The following is a 14,936-nucleotide window of genomic DNA, read 5'->3' as shown; positions in this document are numbered from 1 at the left end:
GGGGGAAGCGTTGTCCTCTGTGCCCCTTGTCCACCTTCAGGGAAGGGCATCCGATTAGCCAGGGCTAGTGCTGGATCTAGTGGATTATTGATCTGATCCGGCAGAGCTCTTCTCACATTCATATGGACTAGAAACTTAAAATACGACAGTGAAGATTGTCAGCTTTTTGTAGTATGCACATATATCCCTGAACAGGGGTGGCTAGACGTGTGACTAGGGAGCCACGTGTGGTTCTTTCACACATATTATGTGGCTCTCGAAGCCCCCACCGCCCCATCGGCCGGCTTGGAGAAGGTGCTTCTTTCTTTAAATCACTAAGCCAAGCCAGCCAGCGGTTTGGACAAACCAGGGGGGCCAAACTTGCTTAACACAACAGCCACGTAGAATGACATCAGATGTTTGAGAGCCACAAAACATGAATGTCAGATGTTTGAGAGGAAGGAAGGAAGGAAGGAAGGAAGGAAGGAAGGAAGGAAGGAAGGAAGGAAGGAAGGAAGGAAGGAAAAGAGTTGGGGAGGAAGATGTGGAAAGAAAGCAACTTTAATTTTCAATTCATTCTCCAAGCCGCCAGCTGGCTTGGCTTGGAGAAGTGATTTAAAGAGACAGTTGTCTTCTCCAAAATGGGTGACGGGGTAGTGGGGCTTTGAGAGCCGCAAAATATATGTGGAAGAGCCACGTGGTTTTCGAGCCGCAGTTTGGCCACCCCTGGATGATGCATTTGAAGTGAAAGTTGCTTTCTTTCCACCTCTCCCTCCCCCATCTATTTGCTTTCTTCCCACCTTTCCTTCCTTCCTTCCTTCCTTCCTTCCTTCCTTCCTTCCTTCCTTCCTTCCTTCCTTCCTTCCTTCCTTCCTTCCTTCCTTCCTTCCTTCCCGTCTTGTGCCTTTCAAACGTCTGACATTCATGCCTTGCGACTCTCAAACATCTGATTCTATGTGGCTCTTACATTAAGCACGTTTCGCTGCCCTTGACCCTGAATATCATGGGGCATGAATCCTTAAAGGGCATGAATTTTTTTTAAGGCGGGGTTGTCTAAACATCCGTCCCGTTTAAAACAGTGGGAGGTGGACCAAGAAGGGAAGAGGTGGCAACCGTTGGGCGGAACTAACGGGCACTGTGGTGCAGACAACAGGGCAGCCGTTGATATCTATGCTGGGCTTTTTCTTTCCCCCACCTGTTTCAGGTGACTTCGGATTGCTGCATTCAGCTTCGCCCCCGTCTTTCCCCACGCATGTAGGTTAATCCTTATGGGAGTGGCTGTCAGAGATACACAGGCCGAAACAGACCCGCTGGGTGTTAAGCCGCTGTCTGGGGAACTGCGCACAGTAATTCCTGTCTTCCTCGTGACGGCCAAACAGACAGGATTCACCCCCTTCCGTGGGCGGTGGCATGCACACAGCTGGAATTCCAACCACGGTGTCTCCGCAGGGCAGCCTGAACATCGTCTTAAATGTAGCATGTGGTGTTTAAAAGGCATTGTGTTGGGCTGCAGGGGCCGACGATGGAAACGCCCCATCTCTGCACCCTAGCACGGCTGATCCGGGACCAGAATCGTTCTGATCGTCCCTGGGATGTGCCACTGCAAAATGAGATCCAGAAAGGGGAGATAATATGGATCAGCTTAGGGGAGGGTGGTGGGGGGAGGAACTTTTGTCAGACAGAGGCCGGAATACGCCGGGGAGCTGCGTTGGCAAGGCCAGGCTAAAAGCCAGCGCCCACTAATCCTCTTGCACCCGCTGCGAAGCTGGCAGAAAAACCGCTTCTCTGAAATTAACTCAATACCAATCGAGAAGTGTTTTCTTTTTAAATAAAGAAGAAGATTGCAGATTTATATCCTGTCCTTCCCACTGAATCAGAGACTCAGAGTGGCTTACAATGTCCTATATCTTCACCCCCCACAACAGACACCATGTGAGGTGGGAGGGGCTAAAAGAGCTCTCCCAGAAGCTGTCCTTTCAAGTAGAGTCTCAGAGTGGCCCACAGTCTCCTTTCCCTTCCTTCCCCACAACAGACACCCTGTGAGGCAGGTGGGGCTGAGAGAGCTCTCCCAGAAGCTTCCCTTTCAAGGACAGAGTCTCAGAGAGGCCTACAATCTCCTTTCCCTTCCTTCTGCACAACAGATACCCTGTGAGGTGGGTAGGGCTGAGAGAGCTCTCCCAGAAGCTGCCCTTTCAAGGACAACTCCTGCGATAGCTCTGGCTGACCCAAGGCCATTCCAGCAGCTGCAAGTAGAGGAGTGGGGAAATCAAACTTGGTTCTCTCAGATAAGAGTCCGCGCACTTAACCACTACACCAAACATAAGCAGCAAGCGCTACCCAAAAAGATGGGTGGAAGGCTCATTTTTGGCCCTTATTTTTGGCCAGACGTTGTATGTAAATATGCTAGAGTGTCCTGGTAAAAATCAGAGGAGGGGATTTCTGCGTTGCTGTGTAACAAACATGATACCAGCATCAGGTTTTGGGTGTGTCTACAAGAGAAATCCTGTGCGTGTCTATTCAGAAAATGGCTCAGGTCTATTGGAGAGGGCAGTGGCTCAGTGGTTGAGCATCTGCTTGATAAGCAGGAGGTCCCAGGTTCAATCCCCAGCATGTCCAACTAAAAAGGGTCCAGGCAAGTAGGCGTGAAAAACCTCAGCTGGAGACCCCGGAGATCCACTGCCATTCTGAGTAGACAATACTGACTTTGATGGACCAAGGGGGGGTCTGATTCAGTAGAAGGCAGCTTCAGATGTTCAAAGGAAGGAAGGAAGGATGGACGGATGGTGGCTCAGTGGTAGACCATCTGCTTGGTAAGCAAAAGGTCCCAGGTTCAGTCCCCGGCATCTCCAACTCAAAAGGGTCCAGGCAAGTAGGCGTGGAAAACCTCCGCTTGAGACCCTGGAGAGCCGCTGCCAGTCTGAGTAGACAAGACTGACTTTGATGGCCCAAAGATGGTCTGGTTCAGTATAAGGCAGCTTTATATGTTCGGAAGGAAGGACGGATGGATTGACAGCGTCTCAATGGTAGAGCATCTGCTTGGTAAGCAGAAGGTCCCAGGTTCAATCCCCGGCATCTCCAACTCAAAAGGGTCCAGGCAAGTAGGTGTGAAAAACCTCAGCCTGAGACCCTGGAGAGCCGCTGCCAGTCTGAGGAGACAAGACTGACTTTGGTGGACCCAGGGGGGTCTGATTCAGTATAAGGCAGCTTCATATCTTCATATTAGGGGAGGGATGGTGGCTCAGTGGCAGAGCATCTGCTTGGTAAGCAAAAGATCCCAGGTTCAATCCCCGGCATCTCCAGCTGAAAAGGGTCCAGACTTGAAAAACCTCGGCTTGAGACCCTGGAGATCCACTGCCAGTCTGAGTAGACAATACTGACTTTGATGGATCGAGCGGGGTCTGATTCAGTAGAAGGCAGCTTCATATGTTCAGCACTACGGAGTCACCCTTTAGGGGAGGGACGGTGGCTCAGTGGTAGAGCATCTGCTTGGTAAGCAGAAGGTCCCAGGCTCAATCCCCGGCATCCCCAACTATAAAGGGTCCAGGCAAGTAGGCGTGAAAAACCTCAGCTGGAGAGCCGCTGCCAGTCTGAGGAGACAAGACTGACTTTGATGGACGGGGGGGGGGGGGGGGGGGCGGTCTGATTCAGTAGAAGGCAGCTTCATATGTTCTTATATGGTCACATTCAAGGGAGCTTACTCCCAGGAAAATGGTTTTAGGATTGCATTGTGAGAATCTCACACATATATCCGTTTATTCTCTCTCTCTCTCTCTCTCTTTCCCTGCTTTGGGAAGACCTGGGTGTAGAATGTAAACTGCCCTGATCTCCCTTGATATGTACAACTGATGTGGCGTCTGCAAATCACAGAGAAGGGCAAGGAACAACGCAGGCCACTGAATGTCATTCCTCCACCCGGAGGTGTGTGGTTTTTTGTAGCAGGAACTCTTTTGCATATTAGGCCACACCCTCCTGATAGAGCCAATCCTCCTGGAGCTGGCAGTAAGCCCTGTAGGAAGAGCCCATAAGCTCTTGGAGGATTGGCTATATCACGGGGTGTGGCCTAGTATGCAAAGGAGCTCCTGTTACAAAAAAAAGCCCTGTCTCCACCCATTTGTGATTTCAGTAGGCATAGGCCACACGCCCTGAAGTGTGCCTTCCATAAGGACTAGTCGCTTGCCCTTTAACACCAAGGTTTTCTCTTTTTTGCCTAGAACCCTGCGGGGATGGCAGTTGGTGATTTAAAAACAGCCCCTGCAGTCTTACCGTTTTATAGACACCCTTTCTGTTTCCTTTCTTTTTCTTGCTTTCTCCTTTCAGGTAACAGAGGAACCACCGCTGGGAGTTCAGGGGACGCTCTCGGGAAAGCATTGGCTTCGGTAAGTGGCGCCCTGGAATCCTGGGAATCGGGTGTGACCCTTGCCTGCCCTTGTTGGACCTTGCAAGGAAAGCTCTCCATGAGGTATGGGATTCTGGCACGTGCTGGTTTCTTAGAAGTGCATCTTTCCCCCTCCCTCCTCCAAATGTTGCTGTCGTTCAGTTGCACGCTCGAGTCTGACTCTTCGCAACTCCACGGACCGCATCACGCCAGGCTCTTCGATCTTCCGCAATCTTCCAAGTTCGCTGAGATTCATGCTCGTTGCATCGATAACACTGCCTAACCATCTCCTCCTTTGCCCCGTCCCCTTCTTCTTTTCCCTTCTGTCTTTCCCAGCATCAGGGTCTTCTCCAGGGAGGGCTCCCTTCTCATTGGGTGGCCAAAGGATTGGAGCTTCAGCTTCAGCATCTGACCTTCCAGGGAACAGTCTGGGTTGATTTCCCTGAGGACTGACTGATTGGATCTTCTTGCAGTCCAAGGGACTCTCAAGAGCCTTCTCCAGCACCACAACTCGAAAGCATCTCTTCTTCTGCACTCGGCCTTCCTTGTGGGGCTAGCAAAAGTGAACTTTGGGCTGGAGGGACAGAGTTGTCCTAACACCCACCTGAACAAAGTCTCAGGTGGTTTGGCAAAGCGAGCCTATTTCTTTTTAAGTCGAACAAACAAAATCTCACCCCAAAGTAAAAAAACGTTTTTGTTTTGTTTTTTAAATAATAGATTTTGATTGAATCTAATCCAATACAAAAGGGAACAGTCTGGGTTGATTTCCTTTGGATTGACTGATTTGATCTCCTTGCCGTCCAAGGGACTCTCAAGAGCCTTCTCTAGCACCACAGCTCAAAAGCATTTGTTCTTCGGTGCTCAGCCTTCCTTATGGTCCAACTCTCACAGCCATATGTTACTAGTAGGCTCCAAATTCATGAAACCATCCCATTAGTGCTTTAAATATTTCTCCTTTTTTCCAGAGGGTACTCTGGATTGAGGGTGGGAACGGTATATGATGAATAATTACAACTCTTTTTCACATTTTTTCCATTAAGGCTAAAAGTTATTGGTATTCAGCTCCGATTTTTAAAAACGTATTCACTTTGGTATTTAAACCTTTAGAGTCTCAAGTCCAGATTGTTGGAGGAATTGTAAAACTAAAACATATCATATGAGGTGGAAATGTCCAACGGTGTTAAATTTTTGGAATAAAGTGGTAGAGCAAATAAAACTTATATTCGATCTAACCATTTCAGTTGATTTTAAACTTCTTTTATTTGATATCTGGCCTGATGAATTGGCGAGTAAAGATCAAATCTTTAATCTCAACAATGTTGGCAATAAGTCGCATGACAATTGCTAATAATTGGAAACCCCCACAAACCCTCATGATTGAAATGTGGTATGATAAGTTACGGGACCAGTATGTAATGGGAAAGACAATGGATAACCCTTTCTTCAAAAATGACACTGATTTGGCTATAGATTATGATTTGCTTTGGACCCTGGTTTTGGAATTCTTTGGGAATATTTCCTTTTAGACTAATAGAATGGCTTGTAGGCTGTTTCTTCATTCTTAATAGCTAGCATATTATGTACTGTTTTTGTAAATTGTTCGTTATATGCATCCAATGATCTAAATTGGATTCTTGTGTGTTAGATTTATATTTTTATTATCTATTTTCCCTATGCTGCCTTTGCATCGGATTAGATTCAGTCAAATAAAATCTATTCTTTTAAAAAACAAAACAAAAACGTTTTTCACGTTGAGGTGAGATTTTGTTTGTTTGACTTAAAAAGAAATAGGCTCGCTTTGCCAAACCACCTGAGACTTTGTTCAGGTGGGTGTTAGGACAACTCTGTCCCTCCAGCCCAAAGTTCACTTTTGCTAGCCCCACAAGGAAGGCCGAGTGCAGAAGAATTGATGCTTTCGAGCTGTGGTGCTGGAGAAGGCTCTTGAGAGTCCCTTGGACTGCAAGAAGATCCAATCAGTCAGTCCTCAGGGAAATCAACCCAGACTGTTCCCTGGAAGGTCAGATGCTGAAGCTGAAGCTCCAATCCTTTGGCCACCCAATGAGAAGGGAGCACTCCCTGGAGAAGACCCTGATGCTGGGAAAGACAGAAGGCAAAAGAAGAAGGGACGGCAAAAGAGGAGATGGCTGGACAGCGTTACTGATGTAACGAACACAAATTTGAGCGGACTTCGGAGGGTGGTGGAAGACGGGAGGGCCTGGCGGGGCTTGGTCCAGGGGATCGCAAAGAGTCAGACTTGACTGTGCAAGTGAACAACAACAACAACAACAAAAATCTGCCGATCAGAAGTGTTTTCAAGAGGGACTCAGCACTGGAGAATCTGCGTGGAATGCGGGAAGAGTTTGAGTACCGGTCCCCAGCATCTCCAGGTGAAGGATCTCAGGTGCAGGAAAGACTTTGCCTTAGACTTTGGAGCGCTGCTGCCGGTCAGGGGGACCCAGAGCTCAGAATCTGCAACAGGGAACTTTGTATCCCTCTGGCAGCATTCTCCGGCTCCTGCCACCTCTATTGAAGCACCTGGTGGTGCAGAGTGGTAAGCTGCAGTCTTGTGAGCAAAAATTCTACTTCGTGAGCGACTGGCATTAAAGTCGTGAGCTCCTGCATCAATTAGTGTCCTCTGGGGTCATCCTTCCTGAGCCAAGACCGAAATGGGTGAGGCTGGAGGCTAAAAATCTGTGAGCCGGCTCACGCTAACTCAGCTTAGAGAGGACACTGCTCATGGCCTGAGTTTGATCCCAGCAGGAGCTCGGTCGAATGAGTCCCCAGCTTGCTGGGAAGAAAGTTTAGAAGACTGGGGAAGGCAATGGCAAACCACCATGTAAAAAAGGCTGCCGTGAAAATATCGTGATGCGACATCACCCCAGAGTTGGAAACGACTGGTGCTTGCGCAGGGGACCTTTCCTTTCCCCCCATGCTTACAGGGCCCTGTGGCACAGAGTGGTAAAGCTGCAGTGCTGCAGTCGGAGCCCTCTGCTCAGGTCCCTAGTTTGATCCCAGTGGAAGCTGGATTCAGGTAGCTGGCTCCAGGGTGACTCAGCCTTCCATCCTTCCGAGGTCAGTCAAAGGGGGAAAGCACAGAGGGCCGGGGAAGGCAATGGCAAACCACCCTGTAAAAAGTCTGCCGTGAAAACATTGTGAAAGCAACGTCACCCCAGAGTCGGAAACGACTGGTGCTTGCACAGCGGACTACCTTTATCTTTACCATCTCTATCTACAGTAGCAGAAAAGAGCGAGAGCCCAGAAGCACCTTAAAGGCTTAACGAAATTGGAGTGGCAGTCAATGAGCTTTTGTGAGTCACTTCCTCAGGGCTTTTTTGGTAGCAGGAGCTCCTTTGCATATTAGGCCACACCCCCCTGATGTAGCCAATACTCCTGGAGCTTCCAGTAGGCCCTGTACTGAGAGCGCTGTAAGCTCTCGGAAGACTGGCTACATCAGGGGGTGTGGCTTAATATGCAAAGGAGTTCCGGCTACAAAAAAAAAAACCTTGCTCTTCCTGCTTCTTTAGATAACATTGGCGATGGAAGTATCTGAAGAAGCAAGCAGAGAGCCAGTTTGGTGTAGTGGTTAAGTGCGCGGACTCTTATCTGGGAGAACTGCGTTTGATTCCCCACTCCTCCGCTTGCACCTGCTGGAATGGCCTTGGGTTAGCTATAGCTCTCACAGTTGTCTTTGAAAGGGCAGCTTCCGGGAGAGCTCTCTCAGCCCCACCCACCTCACAGGGTGTCTGTTGTGGGGGTGGAAGATAAAGGAGATTGTAGGCTGCTCTGAGACTCTGTCTTTGAAAGGGCAGCTTCTGGGAGAGCTCTCTCAGCCCCACCCGCTTCATAGGGTGTCTGTTGTGGAGGAGGAAGGGAAAGGAGTTTGTAGGCTGCTCTGAGACCCTGTCCTTGAAAGGGCAGCTGCTGTAAGAGCTCTCTCAGCCCCACCCGCCTCACAGGGTGTCTCTTGTGGGGGAGGAAGGGAAAGGAGATTGTAGGCTGCTCTGAGACTCTGTCTTTGAAAGGGCAGCTGCTGTAAGAGCTCTCTCAGCCCCACCTACCTCACCTGGTGTCTGTTGTGGGGGAGGAAGGGAAAGGAGATTGTAGGCTGCTCTGAGACTTTGTCCTTGAAAGGGCAGCTTCTGGGAGAGCCCTATCAGCCCCACCTACCTCACAGGGTGTCTGTTGTGGTGAGGGGAAGGTAAAGGAGATTGTGACCACCCTGAGATTCAGAATGTAGGGTGGGATATAAATTCAATTTCTTCTTCTTCTCATCACAGCTCATATCCTTATCACAGATGTTGGTATTCTTTAAGGGGATTCTGGGTACTCTTTTCTACCGCTGCAGAGAGATTAAAGCTACTCATCTCAGTCTGCCTCTCTCTAGAATGAGCAAATGCGCCCATATAAATCTTTTAAATAAACGTTCTTTCCTCTCCTCTTTCTCCCAACCCCCTTTTTTTTTCAGATTTACTCCCCAGATCACTCTAGCAATAATTTCTCTTCGAATCCATCCACACCGGTGGGTTCCCCTCAGGGAATAACAGGTAAGCAGAGAATTTTTGGCGGGGGGTGGGATGGGACATAAGGAAAGACTTAGTAGCTCAATGAGAGACCAAAATGTGTGGTTCGTGGGTATAGTGATGGCCACAACCATTTAAAGGGAGATGAGACACATCCATGGAGGATACGTCTGTCAGTGGCTACTGGCCCTGGGGACTAAAGCAAACCTCCACAGTCAACTTCTGAAGGCAGTCAGCTTCTGAATAGCAGTGTCGAGAGGAACCATCGTGACGGGCTTCAGCCTCTATGCCTTGTCGTTGGACCTCCAGAGGAATAGGTTGCCCACTGTGTGAGACAGGAGGCTGGCCTAGATGGACCACTGGTCTGATCCTGCAGGGCTCTTCTGATGCTCTTCTCAGGGGAAGGCCTTAGCCTATCTGCCCTGTTGTTGGCCCTCCAAAGAAACTGGTTGGCCCCTGTGTGAGAAAGGATGCTGGACTAGATGGACCACTGCTCAGATCCAGCAGGGCTCTTCTGATGCTCTTCTCAGGGGAAGGCCTCGGCCTGTCTACACTGCTCGCGGCCCTCCAGAGGAACTGGTTGGCCACTGTGTGAGACAGGAGGCTGGACTAGATGGACCCTCCCTGGTCTGACTCAGCAGGGCTCTTCTGCTGTTCCTCTTAGGGGAAGGTCTCACCCTCTCTGCCCTGTTGTTGGCCCTCCAGAAGAACTGGTTGGCCACTGTGTGAGACAGGAGGCTGGACTAGATGGACCCTCCCTTGTCTGATCCAGCAGGGCTCTTGGCCTTCTTCAAGTACTATTTGAGGCCTTAAGATTGAAACACATGTTACTCTGGCTCCATCTAGGGCCTGTGTGGAGGTGTTGCAACAGCCTAAGAATTGCCTTTTGTGGGGGGGGGGGGGGGATTGATTGTCCTCAGCTTTTTCACTTGCAGCTGAATTGAGGAGGGAAAGCAGGGGGAGGTGTTTGGATTGTATGTGTTGGAAATCTGACTCCGTTAAAGATCACATCCCCTTTTCTCCAGGGTTTCTCAAGGCCTTTTTCCCCAGGACATTCCAGTAAGAAAGTTAGTTTTAAAATGTCTAAAAATCCAGGTCTTGATTATATATATCTTCTGGATTGGCTCTCTGCACCCCTCTAGCTATATACCCTTGAAGAATGCTAAAGGTCGAGAGAGCACCGTCTCCCTCATCAGAGACAACAGGGAACTCCTGTCCTGGGTGCAAATTCTCCGGGGGGGGGGGAGCATAAAACAGGGACCCGCAGCCATGGAATATCTTAACAGTTATCAAAATGGCATTATTTATTTATTTGCTTGGTTTATATCCCGCCCTCCCTGCCAAATCCGGCTCGCTTGCAAGGCCAATAGGCAAAGCAATAACAGAAAACCATTAAAACAGCTATGACATAAAACAACTGTATCAATGCAAGTGCTATGTTAAAACTATATTAATCAGGGCTTTTGTTTTGGAACGGGAACTCCTTTGCATATTAGGCCACACCTCCCTGATGTAGCCAATCCTCCAAGAGCTTAAAGGGCTCTTAGCACAGGGCCTACTGTAAGCTCTTGGACAATTGGCTACATCGGGGTGGGGGGGTGGTGGCCTAATATTCAAAGGAGTTCCTGCTACCAAAAAAAGCCCTGATATTAATATATTAATGTATTAATAGCAGCGAAGTACAGCAGATCTTCTTCATATCTGCATAAACCACACTACACTGTTCTGTTTGTTTGGAGTCGTTAGGATGGCGAATGTCAGTTTAGCTACCTAGCTTCCTCTGAGGCTTAGAGAGGGCAGCAGGCCAAGCAGAAGTGCATTGTTCTCGTTAGCCTATGCACATTTTTTTTGGTGCTCTGGAGCTAGTTCCTGAAGGGACGGGGCAGAGGATCGGAAACCCACGGTAGACCCAAATCCCTGCTTGTGGCCCCTTTATCAAGAATCGTAGATCGCTTTCCAACTTCCTCGTCTTACACCGTGAGAGTCTCGCTGGGAGCCGGCCACCTCATTTTCTCTCTGTGCGTTTGTCCTCTCCCCAGGTTCTTCGCAGTGGCCCCGATCAGGCGGACAGGGTGCCTTATCCCCGAGTTACGAAGGGACCCTTCATACTTTGGTGAGTTGCTGTGAGGCTGCCCATCGGCGTTTGCGTTTTTGCCCAAACGGCGGTTGGGTTGCATAGTAAAGCCTTCTGTGCGTCCCAGGTTGTGCGCCCAAAGAAGGGAGAAGGTTTAAGCTGCAGAACATCCAGCTCGAAGGGCGGGCTCTATAGCTTTGGCCCTTCCCCTCCCCAAACCCTGCCATCTCCTGGCTCCACCCCCCAAAGTCTCCTGATATTTTCCAACGCTGACCTGGCAACTCAGGCTGAGAGGTCAAGTGCTTTACCTACAAGTGGGTTAAAAAGGGACTGAAGTGCTGAATCAAGAGCCTACACAAACTGGGCTGGGCCAGTCTTTACTTTGGTCCTATGAATTCCTCATGGATCGGGCTCAAAGGGTTGCTCTCGGATAGCAGTTGTCATAAGAGCCCCGTGGCACAGAGTGGTAAAGCTGCAGTACTGCAGTCGGAGCCGTCTGCTCACGGCCTGAGTTCGATCCCAGCGGAAGTTGGTTCAGATAGCCGGCTCCAGGTCGACTCAGCCTTCCGTCCTTCCGAGGTCGGTAAAATGAGTCCCCAGCTTGCTGGGGAGAAAGTGTAGATGACTGGGGAAGGCAATGGCAAACCACCCCGTAAAAAGTCTGCCGTGAAAACATTGTGAAAGCAACGTCACCCCAGAGTCTGAAATGACTGGCGCTTGCATAGGGGACCTTTCCTTAGGAAAGCCCCGTGGCGCAGAGTGGTAAAGCTGCAGTACTGCAGTCTGAAATCTCTGCTCACGACTTGAGTTCAATCCCAGCAGAAGCTGGGTTTTCAGGTAGCCGGCTTGAGGTTGACTCAGCCTTCCATCCTTCCGAGGTCGGTAAAATGAGTCCCCAGCTTGCTGGGGGGGGAAGCATAAAAGACTGGGGAAGGCAATGGGCAAACCACCCCGTAAAAAGTCTGCCGTGAAAACATTGTGAAAGCAACGTCACCCCAGAGTCTGAAATGACTGGCGCTTGCATAGGGACCTTTCTTAGGAAAGCCCCGTGGCGCAGAGTGGTAAGCTGCAGTACTGCAGTCTGAAATCTCTGCTCACGACTTGAGTTCAATCCCAGCAGAAGCTGGGTTTTCAGGTAGCCGGCTTGAGGTTGACTCAGCCTTCCATCCTTCCGAGGTCGGTCAAAGGAGTCCCCAGCTTGCTGGGGGAAAGCATAAAAGACTGGGGAAGGCAATGGCAAACCACTCTGTAAAAAGTCTGCCATGAAAAGGTTGTGAGTCTGAAACGACTGGTGCTTGCACAGGGGACTACCTTTACCTTTTTACCTTTAGCAGTTGTCATTGGGGTGGGACCTATCTTGTGGGGGTTCCCCAGGGCGCATTGTGTCTCCTGTGCTTCTCAATCTCTGTGCAAATCCCTCAGTGTTTCCTCGCAGCTGCAGAGTCTTGCAAGCAGAAATTCTACTTTGGGAGCGACTGGCATAAAAAGTTGTGAGCTGCTGCATAAGTTGTTGTGCTCTGGGGCCATTTTTCCTGAGCGAAGACAAAAAGGTGTGAGCTGGAGGCTAAACATCTGTTAGCTAGCTCACGCTAACTCAGCTTAGAGGGAACAATTATCCCAGCTCATTCTCCTTGCAAGGGAGCCGGAGTTTGTTCCTAATGTCAAGTCTGGTCGAATCTTAGGCCCCAACCTCTCCTGCAATTGAAGAATAATAAATGATAATAAAGGGAAGTGATAAATAATACTAATAAAGGGAAGAAGAATAAAGGGAAGAAGAATAAAGGGAGAGCCAGTTTGGTGTGGAGAGCTAGTTTGGTGTAGTGGTTAAGTGCGTGGACTCTTATCTGGGAGAACCGGGTTTGATTCCCACTCTTCCACTTGCACTCGCTGGAATGGCCTAGGGTCAGCCATAGCTCTCGTAGGAGTTGTCCTTGAAAGGGCAGCTGTGAGAGCCCTCTCAGCCCCACCCACCTCACAGAGTGTCTGTTGTGTGGGTGGGGTGGGGGAGGTACAGGAGATTGTGACTGCTCTGAGATCTCAGAGCAGCCTACAATCTCCTGGCCCCGCTGATGGACCTCCTGATGGCACCTGGGTTTTTTGGCCACTGTGTGACACAGGGTGTTGACTGGATGGGCCATTGGCCTGATCCAACATGACTTCCCTTATGTTCTTCAGTGACACAGAGTGTTGGACTGGATGGGCCATTGGCCTGATCCAACAGGGCTTCTCTTATGTTCTTATGTGACACAGAGTGTTGGACTGGATGGGCCATTTGCCTGATCCAGCATAGCTTCTCTTATGTTCTTAGGTGACACAGAGAGTTGGAGTGGAGGGGCCACTGGCCTGATCTAACATGGCTTCTCTTATGTTCTTATGTGACACAGAGTGTTGGACTGGAGGGGCCACTGGCCTGATCCAGCATGGCTTCTCTTATGTGACACAGAGTGTGGGACTGGAGGGGCCACTGGCCTGATCCAACAGGGCTTCTCTTATGTGACACAGAGTTTTGGACTGGATGGGCCATTGGCCTGATCCAGCATGGCTTCTCTTATGTTCTTATGTGACACAGAGTGTTGGACTGGAGGGGCCATTGGCCTGATCCAACATGGCTTCTCTTATGTTCTTATGTGACACAGAGTGTTGGACTGGAGGGGCCACTGGCCTGATCCAACATGGCTTCTCTTATGTTCTTATGTGACACAGAGTGTTGGACTGGAGGGGCCACTGGCCTGATCCAACATGGCTTCTCTTATGTTCTTATGTGACACAGAGTGTTGGACTGGAGGGGCCATTGGCCTGATCCAACATGGCTTCTCTTATGTTCTTATGTGACACAGAGTGTTGGACTGGAGGGGCCACTGGCCTGATCCAACATGGCTTCTCTTATGTTCTTATGTGGCACAGAGTGTTGGACTGGAGGGGCCACTGGCCTGATCCAACAGGGCTCCTCTTATGTTCTTACGTGACACAGAGTGTTGGACTGGAGGGGCCATTGGCCTGATCCAACATGGCTTCTCTGATGTTCATATGTGACACAGAGTGTTGGACTGGAGGGGCCATTGGCCTGATCCAACATGGCTTCTCTTATGTTCTTATGTGACACAGAGTGTTGGAGTGGAGGGGCCACTGGCCTGATCCAACATGGCTTCTCTTATGTTCTTATGTGACACAGAGTGTTGGACTGGAGGGGCCACTGGCCTGATCTAACATGGCTTCTCTTATGTTCTTATGTGACAAAGAGTGTTGGACTGGAGGGGCCACTGGCCTGATCCAACATGGCTTCTCTTATGTTCACCCGAATTTTGACCTCACAACTGACTAGAACTGGATCTGGAAAGTAGGAAGCACGCGAGACCGAGAATAAACACGGCTCATCTTAGCTGTTCACAAAGGCTGTCTTGTTAGCGCCCGGCTTCTCTGCTTTTGCTCCTGGCAGCTGTTTTGTAAATGTCAGCTAGGCAGGGGTCAGAGGCCGGCCGCTTTGGCTGGCCTGGCTGGAATCCCCACATAGCCAGGGAGCTGTGAGGGTGACGCTTGTTTTCTTTCCCAAGCGATGGCAGCAACTGCCTACCTCAAGGGACCTTTTGCGGGTAGAGATGAGGAAAGGAAGAGTCAGTCTGTGGCCCCTCGTGGTTCTCTTTTAGTCCTTTCTCTCCATGGTTATTGAGATGTTTCTTCAGCTGAGATTCAAATCAAGATCAATAAAGGAAAATTGCATGGCACAATTCTTATTGAAGAAAATATTGCATTTATACCCTGCCCTTAGAGTGGCTCACAATCTCCTTTCCCTTCCTCTCCCTCAACAGACACCCTGTGAGGTGGGTGGGGCTCAGAGGGCTCTTCCAGAAGCTGGCCTTTCAAGGACAGAGGCTCAGAGCGGCCGACAATCTCCTTTCCCTTCCTCCCCCACAACAGACACCATGTGAGGCAGGTGGGGATGAGAGAGCTCTACCAGAAGCTGCCCTTTCAAGGACAGAGGCTCAGAGCG

General features: G+C 49.9%; 1 protein-coding gene across 7 annotated transcripts in view; it reads left to right on the top strand.

Annotated features, from left to right (window-relative positions):
* The window catches only part of TCF3 (transcription factor 3), a 181,177-nt gene that overhangs the window by 139,111 nt on the left and 27,130 nt on the right, over positions 1-14,936 (top strand). For all 7 annotated transcript variants that reach the window (XM_060232788.1, XM_060232787.1, XM_060232782.1 and 4 more), the window contains exons 11-13: positions 4,297-4,355; positions 8,820-8,898; positions 10,914-10,987. In XM_060232788.1, the coding sequence (XP_060088771.1) occupies positions 4,297-4,355; positions 8,820-8,898; positions 10,914-10,987 (212 nt within the window). The remainder of the gene's footprint in view (positions 1-4,296; positions 4,356-8,819; positions 8,899-10,913; positions 10,988-14,936) is intronic.

The sequence above is a fragment of the Heteronotia binoei genome, chromosome 2, assembly GCF_032191835.1.
Source record: "Heteronotia binoei isolate CCM8104 ecotype False Entrance Well chromosome 2, APGP_CSIRO_Hbin_v1, whole genome shotgun sequence".
Lineage (NCBI taxonomy): Eukaryota > Metazoa > Chordata > Lepidosauria > Squamata > Gekkonidae > Heteronotia > Heteronotia binoei.
This window is presented reverse-complemented; position numbering and strand designations above follow the sequence as displayed.